Source organism: Colletes gigas, unplaced genomic scaffold (genome assembly GCF_013123115.1).
Source record: "Colletes gigas isolate AHSC1104 unplaced genomic scaffold, ASM1312311v1 Colletes_gigas_Sc00008, whole genome shotgun sequence".
NCBI lineage: Eukaryota > Metazoa > Arthropoda > Insecta > Hymenoptera > Colletidae > Colletes > Colletes gigas.
This window is the reverse complement of record NW_025106637.1, coordinates 2,040,940-2,065,326: the sequence shown is the minus strand read 5'-3', so window position 1 is coordinate 2,065,326 and position 24,387 is coordinate 2,040,940. Positions and strand designations below refer to the sequence as shown.

Below are 24,387 nucleotides of genomic sequence, written 5' to 3'. Positions count from 1 at the left end.
TTGGCTCGTGACGAGACTCCGGATCTACGTCAACGCGTCTGAACTTTTGTTCTCGATTAATTCAGACCTGCATCAACGATTGTCCAAGCTTTCGAGCGACGAGAAAGGTTAGCAATCGGTGACACGGAACTTTGGCCTACGATGGCCTCTAGTTTTCCATCTATCTGAACTATTACGTCCGGACAAAAGTCGTTTCCCAACTGAAAATGTCCTGTCCCAGTATTCCCGACGGTGTTCGAGGGGCATAAATTTTCTGAGAATATTAAATATAACCGGAAGCACAGAAACGACTGGTCGTCTTCAGAATTTCAAATTCTGTCGCCACACGTTTCATTTAAGTACCCGGTTGATTGATCGGGAAAGTTTTCTTGTTAGTATTCCATCGGCAGAAGGCTGGCTGCCTCGCCCTGCTGATAATTTTTCGACGAAGTCACACTTTGTTAAACAATGCCAAAGGTTTATTAACGGATGACCCGTTTCGTTAACGAGCGTACGGGCGTGGCTCCACATTCATCGGTTCGCGGGAGTTTCACCTTCGTCTAGTTTCGTCCTTCGACGAACTCATTCTGTCGCGGGGCGATTCTTTGTCGACAGCCGGTCGTAAATCTCTATTGATCGATAATCGATTGATCCATGCCGCGGATGCCGATCTAACTGCCGTGTTACGCGGACTCGTTAAGCGGATTCCGACAATAACAAACGAACGATTTCCTGATTTCCAGATAATGACGTCGGCATAATTCAGCGGAAAGGGATGCCCGTGCTTCTCGTGCTAGCACCGTGACGCTAATTAGACGTCGGACGAACGAGACAATCGATCGGTGGTTGGAAAAGCCGCACGGAAGCGATCGCCGGGAGAAACTTCAACGGCGATTTTCATGGAACGTTTACGCCCGTTAATTGCTCGCCACGGATGACTGTGCGTAATGGATCAGTGCAATTATCCGCGGAATTTAAACTGGAAAAACACTGTTGCTGATTGTACACCTGACTCTACGAGAATTGGAACGCGGAATTTTCCTTGAACGACGAAAGAATGATTAACGGATGAAATTTTTTCTTGAGAACTCTGATACATTGCTTTGAAATGTAACGCGATTTATTAGAGCAATTTTCCCTTAGATCATCCTGCTCTGGATCGATCTCTCACGATCTGAGAGGCAAGTAGCCCAAAAACACTAAAATTTATTACTTCTTAAAAGACCATAGTTTTTGTAAGGATTCTGTATTTGGTACGTTTATTTTATTTAAATATGTACCAAAAGAATAATGCATTATTGGCAAGATGTTGTGCAACCGCGCGGCTCGAACCGATAAAATTTCAACGACCCCACGCAATTTGTTATAAACAATACCGACGTATCGGTAATCCGTGCAAGCGTTCGACCGTTAATCTACGCGGCAATATTCTGCACGCAGCTTACGACGTCAATCGAACGAGATAGTCGATCGTTTAACTCTCGTCGGGTTCGTACAATTAATTACCGCGATTTTCAGCGTGGAAAAACGACGGGTCAACCGATGACCCGGCTCGTTTTTTCTCATTTCACGTCGCAGAAACGATTCGCGCGCTAGAACGCTCAAAATGGCGCGTCAAGCGTCCTTTTCTTCCAGAATATCGTCTCGAATTCGTTGGCAGCGTTCTCGTATGGGTTGCCAAACTGTTCCACGGCGATCGGTATTAAACAAATGTTTTTAAGCGGTTTCGAGAATAGAAATTCAGTTTAGATCCGTGGTACGAGCGAGGTAATAGGTCCTGCACGAACTATCCATCTGTTAGAAATCGTTCGTCGAAGAACTGTCCGACTACTCGGCTGAAATGTATCGTTGCATCGTCACGCATAAATCACGTGCGACGTGCATCTAATGGAACTTCTTCCGATAATTCATACAATTGACTATTCGAGAAATATGACATCAGGAGTTAAATGAGCAAAAGTCCTTTGGCGTACAAGGGGTTACGTCTTATGATTAATTACGCTGTTTTAAACTACAATGTGCGTCTGTAAATTGGATAAAGGGAACGAAGCTTTCATTGAAATATTATTCTGGAGCGCCTCTTGCAATTTTATTGCAGCGTGAGAATTGGCGCGGAATCGTAAAAGCATCCAAGGAGCAGTAAATTCCTTGCAAGAATCGTAACAAATAAATGCAGAATCTCCTCTGGGAATCCATTTTAAACGTATCTACGACAGTATCGTTAAAATCTACGTGTTTCACGCACCAGTTGCATCCGTAGCAGCTAATTATAGAAAAAGCTTCTATAAGATCCCAAATTACACAATAGATGCCATAAAAATACTGTCCATAATCCCTAAGGAGTTGTTGGCACCGATTTTCTGAATGTCAACGACGCATGTGTATTTTAACGATAATGTCACAGATTCAAAATGTATTTTCAAAGATTTCGCAGTTATTTGTTGCTCTTGGTGCAGGAAATGACTATGTTTTGACTGCATTTACGATCATCCATCCTTCAGGCTGTAATAAAATTGCGGAAAAGCAATATGGCCGCGGTTCTATGATCTCTCGCTACCAACCGTGAAATAAAAAGTTCCCCAATATTTAAAAACGTATCCCTACGCCCCCAATTTATAATATAACCGAACGGGGTTAGTTGTTCGTCTCGATACCGTCGCCACGACCCAGATATTCCGAATTTGGTGTTCGAGTTTGGATCGTTCAGGACGAGCCAGCAAAATCTGATCGCGATCGCGGTTCTCCCCTTGCGAAACGCGAAGGGAAACGGGAGAAAGTTGGAAGCACGACGAAGGAAGCCGATCTCCTAGACTCGGTTTCAATGATAATTCTAAGTTTGTCCCCGGTCGACGACGAAGGGAACCCCGGTCTAACGTTCCAGTCGTGGCACGGCTGAAACGGAACAATGAACGGAGAAATTTTGACGTCCCACTCGAGCGACGCAGTATCGTGGACCGTGTCGCGGAACAAAGGGACTTTACGTCATGTCCGTGGAGATTAAACGCGCTTACTAAATGTCGACGCGTGGGCGGCTGCCGGGGCTACGTGCATTGTACAATTGCATAACAATGCACCGCGGTGCTACAACGGGGAAAAGGGATTCGGCGATCCTAGGACAACGTCGTTACCGATTATGCGACCGATACTCGCCACCAGTAACAAACGTTCTGGGACAGCGCGGATAAGGGACCAGGAACAACGCAGGGTGCACCGTGCCACGGTCCTAACCGTGATTATTTTAACGAGCAAAGGTAAAAGAACAATTTTAGATACGCAGTCTGTCGCCATCATTGTACAAGTCCAGCGTTTGCAAGCCCGTTAATTTGTCTGGTATGTTTTATCGATCAAGATCGAGGAGGGAGTAATAGAGACACACGGTGCGTGGACCAGAGCCAATCTGACCAGCCAGTTTAGCAATTTTATGGCGCGATAGAATGCGAATAACAGGATTAAATCGACGACGATATACCTGTCCAATAATTCTATGATATTCGTTTCGATTTTGTTGCATCGACCGTGTGCCAGTTTTGCAATTTTGTTCGAACGTCGCTGTTACGCGTTGCTCAATCCATTGTATTCTTGGCGAGCGATTCTAACAAGCCATCATTATAGTACTCTTTGCATACGCTTCGAATAACACTGTTCGCGACTGGAATAAGTGCTCCATCTTCGATCTTTGCACGATCTATGAGCATTTCCCGAGTTATTGCTTTCGATTTTTTTTTAGAGAGAACAATACGATTTTTATGTTAAAACGTGAGATTATATATGGTTCTAGCTGGTTATTTTCATCACTTTGATAATCATTAATGTCGTATTAATGTGTGAACCTATTATAATGGAGTTAGAGCCTGTTCTTCGAAGTCCTTCCGGAAGCAGCTTCCCCTTTGTGAAACTTATCGCGTGAAAGGATAGACCCCGGGGCGGCTTCGACCGCGAGAAATATGCGGTCAACCAAGAAATCGTATACTTTTCTTGGAGACACTCGACCTTTCCACGCACGACCTTGACGACTATCCGTGAAACCACGTTTCGTTTAAGGCGACCATAAAAACCAGCCCTTTTTCTCGTTGCTTTCTTTTCAGGAATCTCTGTTACAGCCTTGGTCGTCCTTGACTTTCGACCAGAGGTTGCACGGCGGATTTATTGGACGTCAGTCTCGCTAAACGAAAACCATTTGGCAATTTAAGTGACAACGGACTGCCAATTAATTTAACGCGCGGGAAATTACACCGGGGAATGCCTGCAATTTTAATTCCGGGGGAACGATAATTACTCCGGTATCTGTTTATGGCCGTAGCGACCAGAATATGGACGAATTTAACGATCAGAATTTTTACGAGAGGTTATTCAATCATCCCCGAACAAAGATTTTGTAATAACTGATTACTGTCGTGGGAATACAATTGTCGGATAAAAAGAGGGATTTATCTTGTATTAAAAGAACATTATACCGGTTCGGGTATATTCTTCGTAGCTCTTTGCCGTATCAATCATGCATTCAAAGGCAAGTTTATCTATTAGTCACGAGATAAAACATCTTCAATTATACAGAAAGTCGCGGTTAATCGCCAACAGCCAAGCGCATTCATCAAGATTCCCATAAGTAGATAAACATTCTTACATCGGTGAATAAAGTTCAGTCGTACAGTTTGCCACGGAAACTCAATTTCACACTTTTCTAACGACTTGTATTATAGTAATTTAACGGGCTTCTTTCGATAAATAATACACGAGCCCTTTGGGAACATTTCGGAGCCCAAACCATCCTGTGCATATGTTCTTGTCACTGCCAAACTTGTGACAGAGAATGATTGCCAACTTCCGAGCCGGAAGTGGGTGGGACGCTTTTGAGCCAAGACCTTTCTAATGATACCTAACTTAACTATTTCAAGACCCGTGCTCGTGATAATACAGGTAGAACTCCAAAATGGAGCTCCAGAATATTGCAAAAATTACGATTAATTTATTATTGTGGAAAGTACCATTTTCATTTGCTTAATCGAATTAAAATGACTGCATATCGTGAGTGTTTCAGTGACTCAAAAATCGTATTGTTCTTATTCCCTCGAACGTATAGGTGGCGGAGGAGCAAAAGGAAGGTGGTCGTTTTCAAGGAGAACAAACGCAATAGGCTGGAACACCGAATAAAGGTCGGGTTTCTCGAGTAATAAAAGAAACCCCAGCCCACGGAGGACGCGATTACGGTACCCCGGTCGAGGCGAAAACGCGAGTCGAAACGAAACGCGATGAGAAAACGTTCCTGAAAGGGGCTGGGAGGCGGTAACGCGGACGCGGAGAAAAACGCTTACCGCGTGATAATCCGATATCCCGACACAGGATACAGGATATGGGGTGAGTGATAGAAGGTATATAGTTGTAGCGTACGAGCCGGAGACACGCGTTGTCGATCACGTGAATATAGGAAGGTTAAGTAATTCTCACCGCCGGACACTGATAGATGCCCTGTCCGACAAATACGATAAACGGGAGACACATTTCTCGGAATGCAAGCCAACCCGGAGTGCATTCCATCGTCTTCGCCGTTTCGCTGACTTCGGGGTTATCCAAAACTCATCATCCCGTCCACGTGATGGGATCCGGGTAGATCTTTCTTTCTAATCGTACCCCGTGGTTGCAATCGTCGCGTGTCCATCGTGGAAACTTCTATTTCCGATCGTTGGAACGTCGATACGAGGAAGATGCTGAATAGAGACATTGAGGAAACAGAAGTTTTATTCAGAGCCAGTTTTATTTTGGCTTGCTAGAACTGTCAAACTATTCAGTTTGTTTTGCTAGACGTCAGCCGTCTCGTTGCCGTGTCAGCTTCTAGAGAATTTTATTTCGACAATCGTACGATACGAGATGATAGTTGAAACAGAAGTTTTATTCACTAATTTTCACTCCAAGAAATTGACCAAACATTCCCGCCGATCCGACGCGCGGTTTTGTTAGAGTTGACTGGAATACCTCGGTAATTCGAAGTGCTCCGTGGGGGGGAATCGTAAATGTCTGTGAAATTAAATAGAAGACTATTTTCGGCGAGTAGAAGCTTCCCCGGGTCGGCGAGAGCAACGCCGCGCAGACACAACCGTCTTAGCCGGGTTCTGTTTGGAGCAAGCTTCCGGCAAACTGATGTCACCTCGCTTTTGTCCCAGGTCAGGATAATACGGCCAGGCGGGCCAAAATTACCGCGGGGATAAAATAGATCGTTGCACGACGTCCGCGCGTTCGTTTTGGAATTTCGAGCAACAGATTCGAATTGTCCAGCCCCTGTTCCGCTTTAATTCCGAACCACCTTCGGCATTTGTTACGAGCAACCTACTTCCGTCAATTTATAGCGTCTGCGAATAACTATCATTCCATTGGCGAATTATTTTAGAAGATACGAAACGGATAAACAAAGCAACTATGCTCTTAAACATGTTCTAAGGTCCCTTCCAAAAATTCCACATTAATACTCGTGCGTTTAAAAATAGTGAATCAGAAAATCTCGTCATAAGTCCTGTCAGATTTAATTCCCGCGAATATCGAAGGAAGAATCGCGCGATTCCCGTTGGAGACGATCCTAATTAGCAAATGGAAGAATTTTAAACAGCGATCTCGTGCACTCCGGCCCGCTCGTTAGGATTTTAACGCGCGCCGAGGGAGGACGCGAGACTTTTATTCCTCGAATAACATCCGTTCGCCGAACGACGGAGGAAACTCGACGAAAGCATCGTCTGCCGCAGCCGCAAAACACGAAATGTTTATGCAAAGAGAGGAGGGAGGAGTTCGATGCAACGGAGGGTACGGCCTTTTGCACGTCAAACAATGTCGTCCAGTTCAACGACACGTGGTGGGCTGGCGCCGTTTGGCAGACGACACTGTTCGCAACAGCCCTTTCTAACGAGAGTTCTTCACCTCCTTTCGAGCCACGTCGGCGTCGAACAGCGTCGCGATCGTTATCGGGCGTCGTAAAACGCCGGGGAATAGCGAAAGAAGCCAGCAATTAATTCGCCGCGCCTCCAGGTCGAAAATTAATTATTTGCTTTGTTCGTGTTCCCATAGTCTCGATTAAAAATTCAAGCTGGTAAATAATTCGTGGTCCCTTCAGTCCCTAGAAGAAACTACCCTGTTATGATAGCAGTCCCTCTGATCTCCATTGATGTTGCAACGTGGTGAAGCATGAACGGCGTGGGGGGGAAAGGTCAAAACTATCCCACAGACCTAATAATAATTCGTACGGGGAACGCATTAGCGTAAATTTCAAGAGCATCGAACGATATCGCGCTGTCCCGATAGCCAGCTGGCCGTAGCTTCGGCTATTTTAGCCCGAACCGTCTTAGAAATAAATTACAAGCCGAACGACGAATATATCCTGCAGCGAGGTGGCGATTCCAGCCTGACAAAAATGTTTACCGGACGAGAGGCTAAACGTTTGTCGGGCCAAGCCACATGAATCTCGCAGCTTCGACATCTTTCGAGAGAATTGCCCCAAGGTCGTCGAAAATCCAGAGTTCTCCTTCGAAACTAATTTCGTCGAATTCGGTCAGCCTTTCGTAGAACCGTCCACGTGTCTTGTCTTTCACGATTCCACGCGTCGAATTAATTGTAATACACGAGTCCGATGGAACGGTAGATTTATTCGTTATTCGTTAAACGCTAGAACACGGTTGTTAATATTCGTAGAGGCGAGCGAAACGTTCCGATGTATCTAATCGTCCCAAGGATACGCTGTACAGAAGTTTACGAGCGTAAAAGCGGCCGGGCGGTTGTATCGGCGGGATCTTTCAACCGCGACGAAACGAATTGATCGACCGACTGGTGAGCGATCGATTGTCGTTAATGAATGTTATAATTTACAACAGCAGGGGAGGTGGGGCGCTTGATTTATCGCCGACCCAGTCGATGTGCCCCGGTCAGTAATAATCGGGAATCAAGTTTTCTATATCGCCTAATTGCGTCCAATAGTCGAATCCAACTAATAATGATCGCGAGCCGTGCGTGCATTCGGAATTAGATTATCGATACCAGGCTGAATGGAAAGCTAACAGATCTAACGCGCGATGAAATATGGCTCCCGCGTTCGTTTAGCTTTATGTAAGAATGCTTTAGATAACAAATGAAAGGCGAACGTTGCTTCGAAGATACGAATATTTAACGAACCCCTGCGTTTACTTTCGTTCTAAATAAATGTCCAAAGTTTTCTCTGCAATCGGACTAAACTTTAAAATAAATACCCGCGCGGGTGCTTAAATAAATATTTAAGTGCGTTTGAACGTAGAAAGTTTTCTTGGTAGCCGGGTTAAATTAATGCGATGGCCAGAATCTCGTCGGGCAATAAATGTAAGCTTCTCGGGCGCCATATTTTACGTCTCTATCTGATAAAAGCAATGATGTCACAGACTTCTGCCCGTCGATTGGGAAGGGTTAAACGCTCGTACGATAAGGGTTAAAAATGTTACGGGCAGACGGGCCTGTGGACGGTGGCGACCAGTTCTCTAATGATCGCGGTATATTCTAATTAGAAAATCGCGTCCAACCTCGCGAGGCAGATTTCATTTTCTTTGTCCACCCTCGGTCTGACAGTGACGGATGATCTTCGGAACGGAACGATGCTCTACTTAAACGGGCCCTCGCACGCATGAACTTGCGCGTCGTCTCTTTACCTTCGGCGCGGATCGCTGAACTGGCTCCAGCCCGACACGATAAACTTCGGAATAATTGTTTTGACATACATAGCCGGAGAAATGACAAACCGAGCGGCGATACGGGCGCAGATAATGAAAAGGGATCGACAGCGATTTCCGCACATCAAACACGCTGCGTCGATAAATCACGCACACGGCTCTATTTGCAACACTGTTCCCAAGTCCGTCCCTACACCGTTCAACTCTAAAATATCGCAGAAAAATACTGTAAATCGATTCGAATTTACTCGTTTTTAATCGTTCACCTTTAACGAATTTCTCAACGTTTCTCCTCGTTTTATTACTCTCTTATCGGCCACTTTTACGTTTCTTTTTCCATTCACACTGTAGAAATGATGTTTCGCAATATTATGTCTCTTATTCGAACCGTTAAGATTACGTCTCGTTCGAAACGTTTTATTTAACTAAGTTATTTTGGAACAATTAATTTGGTTTCTGAGTAATTCATGCGAGTAGAACGGGGGAGGAGGAAGTTAGGTATTGTTTACGAGATCAGTAGGCAAAGATTGATATCGTTTTTAGATTTATTTCAGTATAGTCGGTGAAAATATTACGATTGACGTTGGAACGATTTGCTCAAACGACATTAAACACGATACCACCGATGACAGTGACATTTTGCTCCGCGATCCTGGTTAAAAACCGTTCTTTGTTCGAGTATCATATCGGACGAGCCATTAAAATTTCAATTAACCTCCGAATAATCGGTTAACGATTGTTTTCGTGCCTAATGAAACGTATACAATGGAAATAACGCGCACGTCGAATGGAATTCCTTTCGAATAATGAACCAACAATAAATAAATTTCGCGTTAACATTCGCATTATCGTTCGTTACGAACACGTTTGACGGAATTATGACAAATAAATTTGACGAAATATAATAACGAAACGATCGTAGAACGAATTTCTGAAATGTGTCAGCAATTCAAGCGAACTGTAAAAGGAAACCGTAAATCACAAAATGTCTGATGTTCGGTGAGAAATCAACGAATAAAGATAAATATAGATTGATAAAGAGTTACAGAAGGATTGGTTTAACAATCTCGTAAGATAGTGGCAAGAGGCGTCAAGAACGCAACCAGCAACGACAGACTCTAATTATTATCTGCGAATTTGTGCTTTCGATGCGTGAAATTTTTTAAAAATCGCCGCCTTTTGATGTCTGCTCGATTTATCCGACAGCCGGTCTCTTTGATGGCAAAACATACGACGATAAATTTCGACGAATTTAGCCCTGGTGTATTTATAATCGATAAAAAGGAATATCTCCATTCGAAATGTTATTTTTGTTAAAGTTCAGCTAAATATGGGTCAACGACGATTCGATGTATCGTACATCGAGTTCCTTAAAACGCGTTCGAAATCCAAAGTCTACCATTTGTATTTTCAGCGAGGACGAGGCTTTACAGTCGATGGCCTGAAATTAGCGATTCTTTAGCTGGGTTAATGATGTTTGATAAAGCGAGGCGGCTATTCTTACCCCGTTGATTAGCTTTGGTATTTGAGAAGTTGGATCGCAATGGATCCGTAATGAGCGTTCAATTTAACTTAATATTCAATCTGCCCGATATAACCAGTGCCTCTTCGACGTTCATTTTCAGAATCTCAATAACCACTGTACGATTTTATTCATCATCGTTCGTATTACAACAGCGGCGAAGTTTAGTAACTTTGTATCTTTCAAAATCTTTTACGAGGGGAACAATTTGATCAATGAACGAGGCAATACTATACTCGTTTAGTACTATTAGCGTCCACGCAGTGATACAGTGATTTTTATATACTCGAAGAATACTCGTAAAAGACGATTTGCAAAAGTTACACGGTGATTGATCATCTCTAATTAATAAGCGAGAGCGAGAAGAGTCCCGCGTCCCGTTCCGAGCATCATTAAAATCACTTGTTCCATTCGCGCAAGATCTTTCACGATCTCTCGATTGCGTTGTTCCCGATCGTATCTCTCCATTTCGATTTTACTTTGTCCACGCGTATTTTTAAATCTTCACTGAGGCTCGACATTCTATTTCCGTCGTCGCGCAGGAACCGTTAGGATATTTTACGTTTTCCCTGATTTCCCTTTCTTCGAGGCACGATGTTGCCAGATGAAACGAAAGAGTTCAAAGCTTTCACGTAGATTAAAGTGCGAGTCGTCGCCTTAGGGCCCGACGTATTTGAGATTCATCGGTGGACGTTACGCGGCTTACGTAAAGGTAAAATCGAGTTAATGTAATTTATTCGGACACGCTAGGTGATAAATTATAATCGTTATTGCGGCATCTAAAAATGATACGGGAACGATTGCATAATAATGTTCGCGCCTAAGAATTGCTCCGTGTACGCACGCATGGGAAGAAATCGTACGCGTATTCGGGAGTTTATTTCTGTGTCTCTTGCGAGACCCGCAAACACGGTGAAATATCGACGAATCAAACGACGCTTGAAATAAACAACTTTTGGTATTACAGAATTTTTTGGGGTAACAATCGAGCCTGTCGAAATCTCCAGGTTTTCCGGAATGGTTACTAGGAAACTTCGGAGGTGTTATTTCGGTGAAAATTGTTTCTAAACGATCGGATCCGGTCATCGTTAGTTTCCATAATGGAGGCTTTAGAGCTGCGTAAGGCGTAACCGCGGCTGCCAAGCAGATTTCTATTCGAATTCCGCGGAGGGACGTTAAAGTGGAAATACGCGCTGATCCGAAGAGGCAAGAGAGCATGCATGTAATTTCACCGCGGTCGCACGTGCGTGCATGTCATTCCCTCCTCCGGTGGAACGCATAAAGAGATCCTATTAATAGGTCGCATGCTCAATTGACAGAGCTCCCGTGTAATTTATACGCCGTGCCGTGACAGTTATTAGGAACCGGCCGATGCAATAAGGAAGTCGATCGACCGATAACTGACGCTGGATATTTGAGAATTACGAAAGTTCTGACACGTCCCTCAAATTTTTTCACCGATTCAATTGTGTTTTTTCCCCCCATCCTTCTTGAAATACAGAGTTACTTCTTTGTAAAACAGGAATAAATACGGGGCCAATCGAATAAATATAAATTGATGATCGACAGCTGTCAACGGATGAAAAAATCGCTCTCAGCGAAAGAGAACATGGAACGGGCACTTGTACGTCGAATGGCCTACCAGTTGCATGAGCTGCTAAACTCTACAAGGTTCGTACATGCTGCAGTAATTGACAAAAAACAGGTAGAACTCCAGCTGGTCGCAAGATGAGTTCAACTCGACGGCTAAAGTAAAATATGATGTTGAGACCAGATCGACGTAGGGTCATAAAGTGTTAATAACTCCTTAAGGGGAATATAATACTGTGTGTAAGAGAAACGTGGACAGCGTGGTGTAATTTTTGATCGATCCCAGGAGATCCACATCTCCTTCCACGAGTCACCATCGAAGATCATAGACTTTGTACGAGTGTAAATACGTTTCTGTGTTGTTAATAACTCTATAGAGGATTAAAAATTAAATCTTCCACTTTGGGCACTTGTCGAGCAAAATGGTCCCGTCAGTCCTCGAACTCCTTCGTTGCAGCTTCGATTGCATCACGATTTCTGGACCAAGTCGGTTTAACGCACACCGTTAGCCGAATTTGCATAGACTCCCGTGCAATTCGCGTCCGGATAACAGCGTTTAAAAGTGGCTTTGCGTGTAGTTACCGTCGCGCATGAAATACCTAAACCGATAAAGACACCTAGGCTTAACATTGTTCTTAATGCATTCCGATTCACGGCAGCCGTAGATGCATTCGGCACAAAGGATTCGGTTCTTCGTTACAGCGGGATGTAGATAGCGCCCGAGTCGAATAAGAATTTCGATGGATTTGATCGATAACGATTGATAAATGATTCGCGCTGATGCGTGTACCGCTTTGACAGGCGATACGCATAATATATCATAGATTATGAATCGCGTGCACGAGCCCGTGTGTGGTCTAATCGCTGATCTGCATTCCTAGATCCGCGGATTCGAATCGTTTCCTCGTCGAACATAATAATTATCGTTTCTGTAAAAAGCAATCCGAGCGATTCGTCCTCGAGTTTTGGAACCGTCGTTTTCGCCGAATATCGTTCACGTTATTTAAATTAACAGCGTCGTGCACGCGAACCGTACGAATAGAGTCGAAGCACACACGCAAAGGACATTCCAGTGGAAGCATCCACGGCCGTTGGTACTCGCGCTGACAGAAAGAAAGTGCAAAAGACTACAACGGCTCGCCGTCGTTGACCTTTTCCTTCTTTTCTATAATAATCCACGGATAGAAGCGATTTCAAAATTGACGCGCGCCTTCGTTGGATCGCGAACGTGGTGCAATCGTTCCTACGATGTCACCGGTACGCCAATTATACTTGACCCCCGTCGCCAACGTATTTCCTCTCCCGCTGTTTGCTGACAATTACATCTAACGCGAAATTACCGCCAGGAACGTGTCCGCGACGGTCCTTTCGTAACACCTACTCTCATTATCAATGAACGTTTACGCTCGTCCGTCGAGACCACTTTTGACTGATGAACGTTTCCGTTCGATGAATCGATTTAATGGACCGTGATTATTCTATTTCTGTACCACGACAACTTTCTTGACCCTCGACGACGCCGATTTCCAAACATTCTTCTGCCCGTTACCTTGACAAACGTGTCTATAGTCGTTGATTGTGTCGATAGAAATAGGTGCTTAAGAAATCCACATCCCCCCCCATCAAGGTGGTATTTTAATTCAGAGAAACGTTAATATCAAATAATTGTACAAAAAGTTTCTCAGTAATTTGAATTGGAAGACACTCGGCGAAAATAAAATTCAGAGAGTTTAACGCCCGACAAATTACATCGTTTACCAGTGCCCCCCTGACGGTAATTAAAATTTTTCAACGCGTAATCGATTCTATAAGGAAATCTTTCCAGCGAGGCTCGAACGTGAACCGCCCCCCCTCCCCCCGACCACGTTGCAGAAGTTAATCAGCGATTCGATACGGGAAAACTGATTCTCGTGGATTCAGAAAACGGCGTAAAACGATCCTCTCCACTTCCGTGGATCTCGTATCTTTTTCGCCGCGCTCGACACCCGATATCCACGTGGAGAACTTTTCTATGTCGCGGTGCATGCGAACGTATGTTTGCTCGTCGGGCTCGCGCGCCCATATGTCTCCGCGAGGAAGCACTTGACTTCTTTGCGCGTTCAAAGATGGACACCGTTTCAGTGTTTGCCGTTCGCGACGATCTAATTTAGAACAACGCGTTCTACGATCGATTTTTTCCCCCCCTCGTGGTTACATTTTCCCCATCTTATCGTAACCACCTGCCACGTAAATGGCGCCCCGTGTCGCGAAGCAAGTCGACGGGGACGATAAACGTCGACCATTGAATTTAATGTCGCCTTCTTTGGCCGGCGATACGTCTCTGTCATCGCTGCTCAACACTCTCTCCTTTACCGTCATCTAATCCGGTCATTATTCCGAGCTATCTGTAACACGTGGGACGTAAATCCGCAGCGAATCGCGTGACGCGTCTTAATGCAACCTAATGCACCACGCACACCAGCTACCCCCTCTCTCTAATACCTAGGAAACTCGTTAGATGCACCTAAACACGTCCAGAACTAAGTGCACTTAACACCTTAGCGTAGATCCGAGAGCAATGAAATCCGGAGTGGCTACAAACTGACGAACTCGAATATCCGGGACCCCCAAGGCCACTGGGACCCTGCAAATGGCCCATAAAGTTCACTATGTCGCGCTTAGGGGAGATTAGCCCAGAGAAATGCTTTCAACCGTCGAGCTATCGACCGTAATAGCGACCACAAACTAATCCAACATTTATTAGGGTGGTACGCGAAGCGATGGCACTTCCTGTTGTAAACAAAAGATAGAAATGATCTTATTTTCTGACTGCAACTTTCGTTGCACGAGTACCTTGAGAATTATTAAACGAAGTGAGAAATAGGTTCACGATTATTGACACAAGGATTACCGAACTACTAAAACTACTTGCTTTATTTATCCATCGCGAGGAAACGAGATTATTCTCGAGAAGTTTATTGCGCCACCGGGTACGAGCTCCTTTTTGGCGCGGGGGGCCCCTCCCCCCGCGGAAAGGCTCGATAAGGTACAAAGAAACAATCGCTTATTAATTCTAGCGCTCAGATAAGGCGAAACAACGCGTCGCGTGCAATCATTTCCCATGAGTCAATGTACACTGCACCGACCAAGGTAGCGCGTTGCGTCTAATTGCGAGGCCATAGTCCACCATTAACCGCGAATGGAACTCGACCGGGACTACCGAAGTGGATGCGTATAATTATGTCGTTGATTGCAAACTCGTGTTTGAACCGCGTGGCGATGTGGCAACTAAGATGGAAACGATCATTTTCCGCCGAAACAATCATCGCCGGAGCCCATTAGAATTTCAGAGCCTGACCCGGCTTGCATCCGCGCTGGATCGCGTCGGTTCGACGCGGAGGATCTATAAACGGAGACGGACGAGATCGAGAATTATTCGCTGCCGGGAAATGCTCTTGCAATTCGCGAAATTGCAACTTCGTGATTCGTTTGAAAAACAAAGTGGAACGCGTTAGCTGGCCTCTCTGGTCTATTTCTAGGCTAAGATCAAACAGAGTATAAGTGGGATGGTTTATGGGAACTCTTTGTAAATAACCGTTTCTATATTTTCAAATTTATTCCGTGCGGTTTCGAGTTATAATAATAATTGTGCCAGACTTGCGTACGTTATTAAATTTGAAGCGTAGTGGAAATAAATGTATAGAATTAAGAATAAGTATACGTTGGGTACATAGGCAGCGTCCTGCTATATATTATCAACCTAACCTTGATTAATAAATGGTGGTATAGACTTTGTTTCATATTTTCAAAATTACTTTATTCATCTGTAGAAAACAGATCCGTGATTTGGATCGATATCGAATAAATATTTTAATAAGAAGTATCGCTTGCTAGTGCCTCGTTTAATTTAAATATAGCTACGTTGGTATACAAGTCCCTTGTAAAATGTATCTTGTATACACACACGAGCAGAAGGATGAAATTTATAATATATTTACGTTTCGTTTACTGTTCCTTAATTCGCTATTCAATATACCGGAGTAATTTCACGTATCGGAACATTCTCTCCGCCTCGGAGTAGCACGCATAAGTTGCAATTCAAGGTATTACACGGATTTTAACGAGAGACCCGCTAATCCCCCAGCATCTCGAGCATAAAGAGAAGTTACTCTTGCTTCGAATTTCACGGTCGTTTTGAAACACCTTCGGGCGGCTGCTTCGAGGAAACGTATCGGAGCAGAGGCGTACGAGAGTTCGTTCATAAAAATTCTTACATACTTGAATGTGTATCTCAAGCAGATCGGCCGGTTTGGTTGGAGGTCGTCGCCATGCAGTCTACCCGTGTAAATACCATCGTTCAGATATCTCCAACGATTTTCATTTACTTCGCTGTCCAATATCTTTCGCCTTCGCGCAGTCGTCCGCGAGAACATGTGTTCGGGTTCCGTCTGATCGACAACTATTAAAAAACGTACACGATATTCGCGATTACCAAGGATTAGATAGGAAAGCAATCATTGCAAATTTCCTACTCGTTCGAGCGGTGAAAATAAATTCGAGCAAGTTTGTAGAGAGACCGTAGACGAATAGAAAACGTTTTTCCCAGCGTTGAAGTCTCCAGCCATCGCCATACATTTCGTACGCGAACCAAAATTGGTCGCGTTGATGTTTCGACATCTCGTCGATATTTTATTCGAACCTGACTCTTATATTTCTCGTTTTACGTGCACGCAATAATGTTCCCCGTGTGTAATACATTTGTCACGAGTTGTAATTCCGATAAAAAATTGTAAATGCAATGGAAAAGTCGACAGAAAGGACTTCGTGTCGTACGATGCGGTGTTTTGTTTAACGCGTGATATCTTTAACTGCAAACTCTTGCAGAAATACGAACCTTCGCGACGTACGCACTTTTCGCTGAACGTCGACGAAGGTATACGACTCAGGTTCGGCCGGTAATTAAATTTCCTCGTCACGAAAGTTATAAGATCGCGAATAAATTGTGAATCCTACTGTCGCTCGCTCCTTACGGAATATTCCGAAAATAGAAACCAGAATCAGAAAACTACACGACGCGATAAAGACGCTTTCTCTTTCTCGCTTTCCGAAAGATACGATCGAAAGCATAGCCCTGAAACCGTGGAAGAGATGTTTTTCTGCCCGTAATCGGGCTATTTTGGAATCGTAGCTGTACTCGATATGCAAATGGGAATGGATTTAGAGGAAATATAAACGGAACACCGATTGCGAAAGACCAGCGCTGGGCCGGTTCGCTGTATAATAGCGAAATCTGTGTCCCGAGTTATCTTCTTTGTAGCTACCGAAACGAGCGTCGCCTCTCTCGCATTCGATTAGCGAATTAATTTGAATGTTGATTCGCGTGCCAACCTCTGGCTGCGTGTTTCGACGTTCCAGATAGAGAAACCGGGTAATTGAATCCTCGGAAAGGAGGCTCGAACTATGGCTGAAGCTCATAACAAGGTTGTTTTCTCAATTATCGCAATTAGGACAGACGTCGTCACGCGATTCGGCCGAATGGGTAATTAGCTTCCATTTCGTACGAGATAGAAAACAAATTGAGAGGAGAAAAAGTCGAATGGCATAACAAGGTCCGTCTGCAACTTTTTAAACGCTATAATGGAATCTGAAATCATGTGGACTGATATTTCTCCGTAAGTGTTATCGTCAATAAACTTTGGGAAAAGACAATGTGTCGTTGATAGTTTGCAAGCAGTAAATTGATTCTATTTTCGTAGGTGGGCTCAATTAACTCGAGGAAATTTATTTGTTGCTTCGTCTCTTCCGCTTCCGGAAAATTTATCACGAAACTGTGTCGCGCTAGCATAAAGTTCGCTATTTTCGTCTTTTGGTTGCTCCGCGTGCAAAATTCTTATACTCAACTTGAAATTAATGTTATAGATTTGATTTTAATATCTAAATAATTCGTGTAAACGTATGCGTAATTTCTGAATCAAATAATTCCACTTTCACGGCGTATTTTAATGACCCGATGGTCTCGTGTGTATTTTAGAATTAGGGTACAAGGTCTGACGTATTCAATTCTCTTTCGAAATAGTTAGAATTGTTCCAACATAGAAAAGAGGAGGCTTCTTGTTGTCTTCGTGCTCGGAATCGATGGTTTAAGCGTTCACCCTGTACAATCCGCGAGTGGTTACCGTGTTGTTCGTTCTATCACCAAATAACACGTACACATAGGGATAGTTAACGTCTCTCTGCTGGTTGCTCGACGTAGCCGATCTAACACGCTGAATATGCACGCGTGTCCACGTGTACCTGCACCGGGGAAGCGTGTACACGATGTTACATGCCTTCGTGCAGACGTGCTTACACGCGCCGATATGCACGGATCGGCGCATTATGCACGCCGCATAACGAAATACACGAAACCCTGCACGAAACTCCTGGGATAATTCTAGGGAAGATGGCCTCTCCGTCCCTCGCCCCCAGCGGCTCGTTCAGATTTCACCGACAACATCCGCGAGCTCTTCGAGGTCAACCTTTACGTACGAAACTTCTATTCTGACTCCTCGTACCCACAAATTTCGCCGTGGGGTTGCAACTAAACATTAACACATTCCTTTTTCTAAAAAACGTCTCCAGAGCTGCTAAGAACTTCCAACGTCTGTTCTAATTTATTCCACCGAGAATAAACGCGAGAATTCCGCCGAAAAATCGTTCCACGATGACGGGGGATCTCGAAACGAGCTTACCTTTTTGAATTATGGCCCTTGGCGCGTTACAAAATATCAAACTGCTTCCCCAAGCGCAATTAGATAAGTTTGCCGGGCAAACACATCGCACTCGATACCTGTTTGCTCGTCTAGCGATACGAATAATCTATCTTACCAACGATAGAGTAAAAGAACTACCGTCGTAACTTCCGCGGCTCGATGCTCGAAAAGTTTCACGGTTGCTTCCGCGCCACAAAATCCTTCGTTTAACCGGGCGAGATTCCCATCGCGACGGTGAGCAATGTTTACGCTAATTTTCGCGGCGAACGCGTGCTTTCTTTGAAGAAATTCAGCATGACGAATATGCAAATGCAAGGGAGCCGAGTCAACGCTCGGCTCGCGAGATCGCGACGGAAAGATACACGAGAGCCTCGCTATCTGCAGTCATTAAACTCTTATCTGACCAGTTAAAAGCGAAACATAAAAGATCGGGAACGCCAGGGACCGGGGTGAAAATTTTACGACATCGGATTGCGATTGTTTCGGTTCCCCGTTCTTGGTCCCCCATTTATTTTCCCTGGTTTCGTTCGCTCCCGGGATACACGAGGCTATCTCCCGGGACCTCCGTTGATTATCGCCCCGTAATGATACGACTGTCATCGGGCGACAAAGGTAGGAAGCTACGTACATCGTAAATATTCAAACATCCATCCTCTTATCGCTACGACTTATCAGTACGATTGTACGCTCGTCTGTTCCGTGACGTAGAAATCACTCGTGTAAGATCTCGCCACAACGTCGAATTTACCTGTCGTTCGACGATTCCTACCTTCGTCAACGAGATAACGTTTCTTCTATAAAGCATCTCGAGAACTCGGCATTTTTTATTCGAGCCGTAGGATATTTTTCAAAGCCTCTCTGCAGCCATCAACCACCGTGAATTGTCGAACTCCGTCAGCAATTCGAAATCGCGTGTTCATCGAGCACAAGACAAAAATAAAATCAAACCGATTTTTCGAAGGATCAACTTCTTCTCTCCTTAAACGAGCATCGATTAATGCGTTGGCAGCGTCATCGAATTAACGTAAACGCTTCCATTACTTATCCCGACAAGACAATCAGCTACGAAACACGAGGCGGCATTACGATTTCCTTCTGGGAGGGGATTGTTCCGGGTCGCCGCATTAATTTTCGTTTCAATTAAGCCGGTGCCCGGGTACTCGCTGAAATTACGATTCCGAGTTATCGTTCGTAATCGGTAGTCAACGCGGCGCGACGTCTTCGGGGACTCGCGGAGGCGAAGAAATCGAGACCGGAGGAGGAAGGCCCGCAGAATAATCCGTGGCTCGTGCAATTAGCGCTCGTTAATGATTACCAGGCAGCCCGATCGGGACAGGGAGCTCTGCTCGCGGGGAAAGATCTCGGCGAGATAACCGACTTCAGAGAAACTAATAAACTGCTCGAAATTAGTGGCGGTGCTGCGCGAGGTCTCCCGGTCGCGATCGCGATCCGGGAATGAAGGCGTAAGTCAGCGCTTTTTATCCTTTTAACTCGCGTGTACTCGTGGCCGTGGCTGACGATATTATTTTAGATGGGTTTGCTCATTTTTTTTTCACCCAAAATGCTTCGTTTGTCTCCCGATTTGCGTCTATACGCGCTACAGGGTTTAAGAAATCTGCAAAATTGATTTATTTCTGTGTTTCTTGATGAGAAAAGTAATATCCTGCGTAGAAATGAGTGGCCCACCGGTTCGATCGAAATGAATAACGAATATGACTTCGATAAATTGAATCGATCGTAAGATTTGGGCGCGACGGAAAATCGAGCGCAATTTCAGCGACGATTTTTCACCTCCGAAAGGAATGCTGACTACGATTCGTCGAAGCAGCATCAGGTGCACGGTGCAACGAGCCAGCCAAGCCGGCGTATCCGCTTGTACTTAGGACGTAGGTACAGGTTGGGTAGGAATATGAGTACGGTCGACTGTGAATAAAGGTTCATGCTCGTAGCAATGGTTGTAGGTGTAGGTGTAGGTGTGGATGCTTTGGAGCAGCGGCCTTACAAGGACGTCTGGACGTTCTAGCTTTCCCTGAGAGCTGCTGCACACCTCGACTGAGACTAAACGCGTTAACGGATCTTTCGCAACTCCTCTGTTTCTGCACGACGATACTCGAATTACTTCTCACGCTACCGTGAGGCCCGGATTCGCCTTCGATGGCGGAAACCGACCATCGCTGACTCACTCTTAAACAATTCGCGGTCTTCGAGGCTCTCGATTCGATACCAATGTTGTGTTTATGCCTCTTTTCAACCATTGGGTTCATGGCCACTGACATATACAAGTCATCTACTTCGTTTTTTAAATTCTCTTTGTGTAAATTCGAAACGTGAAATGATGAAATTCAGACGTTGGTCAAAATGGACACCAAAGAGTCCACTGTTCTGTCATTGAGACGTTAAGATACAAATTTCTGTGATGTATTATAATTTCAATACATCGATTAACCAATATGGCGGCCACGAGAATTGAAAGATCCAAATATCCGAATTGACTTACCCTCGTTGGTGAAGTTCTCCTCGTCGAACATCACCGTGGTGGTGGCGGACTCGTTCGAAGGCCGCCTCGGTTCGTCGAAGGTCCACAGCCCGGATTTCGGGGCCCTTTCGACATCTTTCTCGCTAAGGTTTCGTGCCCCTGTCGCGATGTGCACGCCGGTCCACAGAATCACCAGGAATATCACGAGTATCACGATGCTGAATATCGCGGCGATGGTGGAGGCGCGATTCAAAATACGCGACATGTCTGCGTCTGTGCACATTTACACTATTACTGTTCAGTGTCCTGACGCCTTCGGGACGTCGGAAGAGCCGATCCTGGCTGCACGGAACGGTTACACGCCGGCCATAGGGACGGTCAGTAGATCATATTCGTCGTTCCGTGGCACGAAGATGGTCGGAGGGCGGAGGATTATCGCGCTGCAGCAGGTCGTTCGCCACTCTGCGCCACCCTCGAGCGACCATAAAGTCCTCCCGACGATTCTCAAGGCTCCTCTTCCTCCTCTCGAGTCCTGCTTCCCTCGTACAGAGCCAAGCGAACTTCGACTGGGATCCGCGGAATGCCCATTAAGAGCCCCGATACTCGATTCCGACGTACACCGCGAAACTATCCTCCTCGATGTCGTTATCTTACCGCTGATCCCTCGTACTATTGCCTCCTGCACGTCCTTGATTCGAACATGTGATTGCTAGAAACCCCTGATTCTTTCCTTAGGGAACAGTCGTACCGACACTTAACCACAGAATTACTCGCGAAGGTTTCTTGCGAAATCCATTTGAGAGGCTCTGATAGGAGGGTTTGCGGCTTCGGAGCTTCCTCACGACCTCTGAAAGTCCAGATAACGGTGATTGTTAATAATAGTACAGACTAGGGGCATAGAAAATCGCGATAGGCGTACGTACAAAGCTTGAAATCGATATGGCAAATGAATTTTTAGGTCTCCAAACTAGGTCGAACTCCCAAGTTAAATTCTGTGATACCCATTGCATGCAACTACCTCTTCGGACGAACACTCTATCGAAAAATTTGATTAACGACGAAAGATCGTCGAGAGTTCGATGACGTTTGAATTAAGCAGCGAAGTAACGAGAAAACAAAGGATCCCATCGAAGTAAAGCGACTTCCCTCGAAGAAAGAGAATGTTTTCCGCGATGAGGTCATCGGCTGAAGATGATTTCTCCGTGTCGGGCAATTTAGCCGTGCGAATTACCGTGAAACCGATTCGTGCCGCGTTAAACATTTACGACGCGGTGCGTCGTGTTCTTATCGGGCGACACGGAGGAGACCACCGCGCAAAGAAATTTCCGATCCTATCTTCGGGAAGAGACGGGGCAGAAGGCTCGCGATTAATCGACGGTTTGCTGATTGGATCGAGCAGCCGCGTTAAGTCGTAAATAATTGACTCGCGCCTCGCGTAATTGAGTCGAAAATGGCCTAGAAGGACACGTTCGAGCACCTTCTCGCTCTAAACGGAATAATAAGTTATCGATAAAATCATTAAACCCCCCCAGAAAGGATCGTCTTCGACATCAGTAGACTTTTTCTCGGTACATCTGTACAATTAGTAATCGTATCCCAATTATCCTCAATTATTCCGCGACTGTGCTTCTCGCTGATCGTTCGACCAGCAGCTTAATCGCCGATATGAATATGCAAATACGCGTCCCGCTGTTTCTGGACGGTCGGTGTTGATAATTTCGAGGTTCCGCGGTCGACGAGAGGCGTTCTTTTCATCGTGGGTCGTGCTGGATCCGTTGCAAACGGTGTAAAACGCAGCGAAATAGACGTACGGTAAAAATAGCGTCGAAATTATTTCACGCCTGCACCACCGGCGAAATACTTTCCCACCGAGATCGCGATTTGCGGCACGGACTCGCGCGTGGCGGCCCTTGAGCTCTAATTTACGACAACCAGCTACCAACTGCGTCGAGGATCGCCGGGGCAAAAAGAATAAAGTTACAAGGAGGAACAGAGATCGGTCGAGGCTGCTGGCCCCGGTTCGTAGACCGCTCCGCGTTAACCGAGAAGCTGAGAATCAATTTTTCGGGGATACCAAAGGCGAAACTTTTAGAGGAACATCGCGATATATCGATTGAAAAATGTACCCGCGCAATCGTGACTCATAGTCCTAGTTTGGCCGTAATCCGGACACAGTTCAATCCACTTCTAACCCAGTTGCATTTAGTTTGAACATTGCAGTCAAGTTGTTTTTCAGCAGACAATACACAGTCACTTTGAACTTAGCACTTAACGTTAATTGCTGTTAGCCTTTAGGCTGGTGTTGCAATTCCGGGTCGTCGACGAGAACAGTTATTGAAATATATTACATCGTTCAGATGTGACACGGTCCACACCTTCGTTGTCTTGGGGGCTCCACAAACTTCGAACAATCATCGAAGCAATTTCAGAGAAATATTAATTTAAAGTTTCTAAGGAGATCGTTAAAAATTGATCCCCAGGAGTAATACAGAATTGTAGAGATTCCGAGTTCGTAAATTTGCCAAAATTGTTGGAAGTGGAACGTTGATCTCGATTGGTGTGGCAAAGAAAGGAGATTTTCATACGTACAGACCCTGGCCAGTTGCGAACTATCAAAGCAGAAAATCGAAGAGTTTAACGACTTGTACTTTTGCGGTTCGCGTGCAACATAGTGAGCACTATTCCCCGGTTGGCAGTATCGCCAAGCGATATAAGCGCAGTGGTAATGAAAGCTAGAGAGGAACATTATAGAGGCGCAATGTGAGTCTGCGGCTTCTTCGACGTTGCCGAGTGAAATATAAAAGCGGTGCTCGACGTCGGCTGCTGACCTCGCAGTCACTTAAGGTCTGGGTCAAACTATTCTTGTCGCGTACCTTTCCTAGTCCGATCCATCGATCGATCAATCTTTGTCTGCGAATTTCTGTCGCTCGCCAACGTGCCGATGCATAGTTTCGTGGCCACGCGTTTGTCGAAATCCAATTGATATTCGCGGAATAAAACATCCTACGAATACCAAATTTGGCGCACCTCGCCTTCTATTTTCGATCCTCTCTTTTTATTAAATTCTTCGATCGGTAATTAAACGGGTAAATCTAGACTTTCTTGATTAATTTTTAAAATCCCATTGCGCCCATCGACTTCAAACTTTGTGAACACATTCATCCGTATTTCAAGTGACCGTATGAATTTTTTTAACGAAATGGAATCGAATTTGTTAAGACAGCAGATCGAGCTGTCTTTTTAAATATTACTTGCACTCGTTTTTACCGCGAGATCAATCATTTTTCCTCGTTACGTACACGATCGTAAATCATTCGAATGGAAAGTGTTTTCCACGATATAAAAAATATTTTGACGTATGGAATTAGCGACGGGAGACGTCGTTAAGGTACTCGTTGCGATGTATACCACTTTCTC

The 24,387-nt window shown here is 45.0% G+C and overlaps 2 protein-coding genes across 2 annotated transcripts in view; one reads left to right on the top strand and one right to left on the bottom strand.

Annotated features, from left to right (window-relative positions):
• The window catches only part of LOC122396877 (zinc finger CCCH domain-containing protein 14), an 87,704-nt gene that overhangs the window by 49,492 nt on the left and 13,825 nt on the right, over positions 1-24,387 (top strand). The gene's annotated exons all lie outside the window — the stretch shown is intronic.
• Positions 1-24,387, bottom strand: part of LOC122396876 (A disintegrin and metalloproteinase with thrombospondin motifs gon-1-like) — a 91,316-nt gene that overhangs the window by 62,403 nt on the left and 4,526 nt on the right. Inside the window, exon 2 of the mRNA XM_043395605.1 lies at positions 20,992-21,817. Within this exon, the coding sequence (XP_043251540.1) occupies positions 20,992-21,253 (262 nt within the window). The 5' untranslated portion in view covers positions 21,254-21,817. The remainder of the gene's footprint in view (positions 1-20,991; positions 21,818-24,387) is intronic.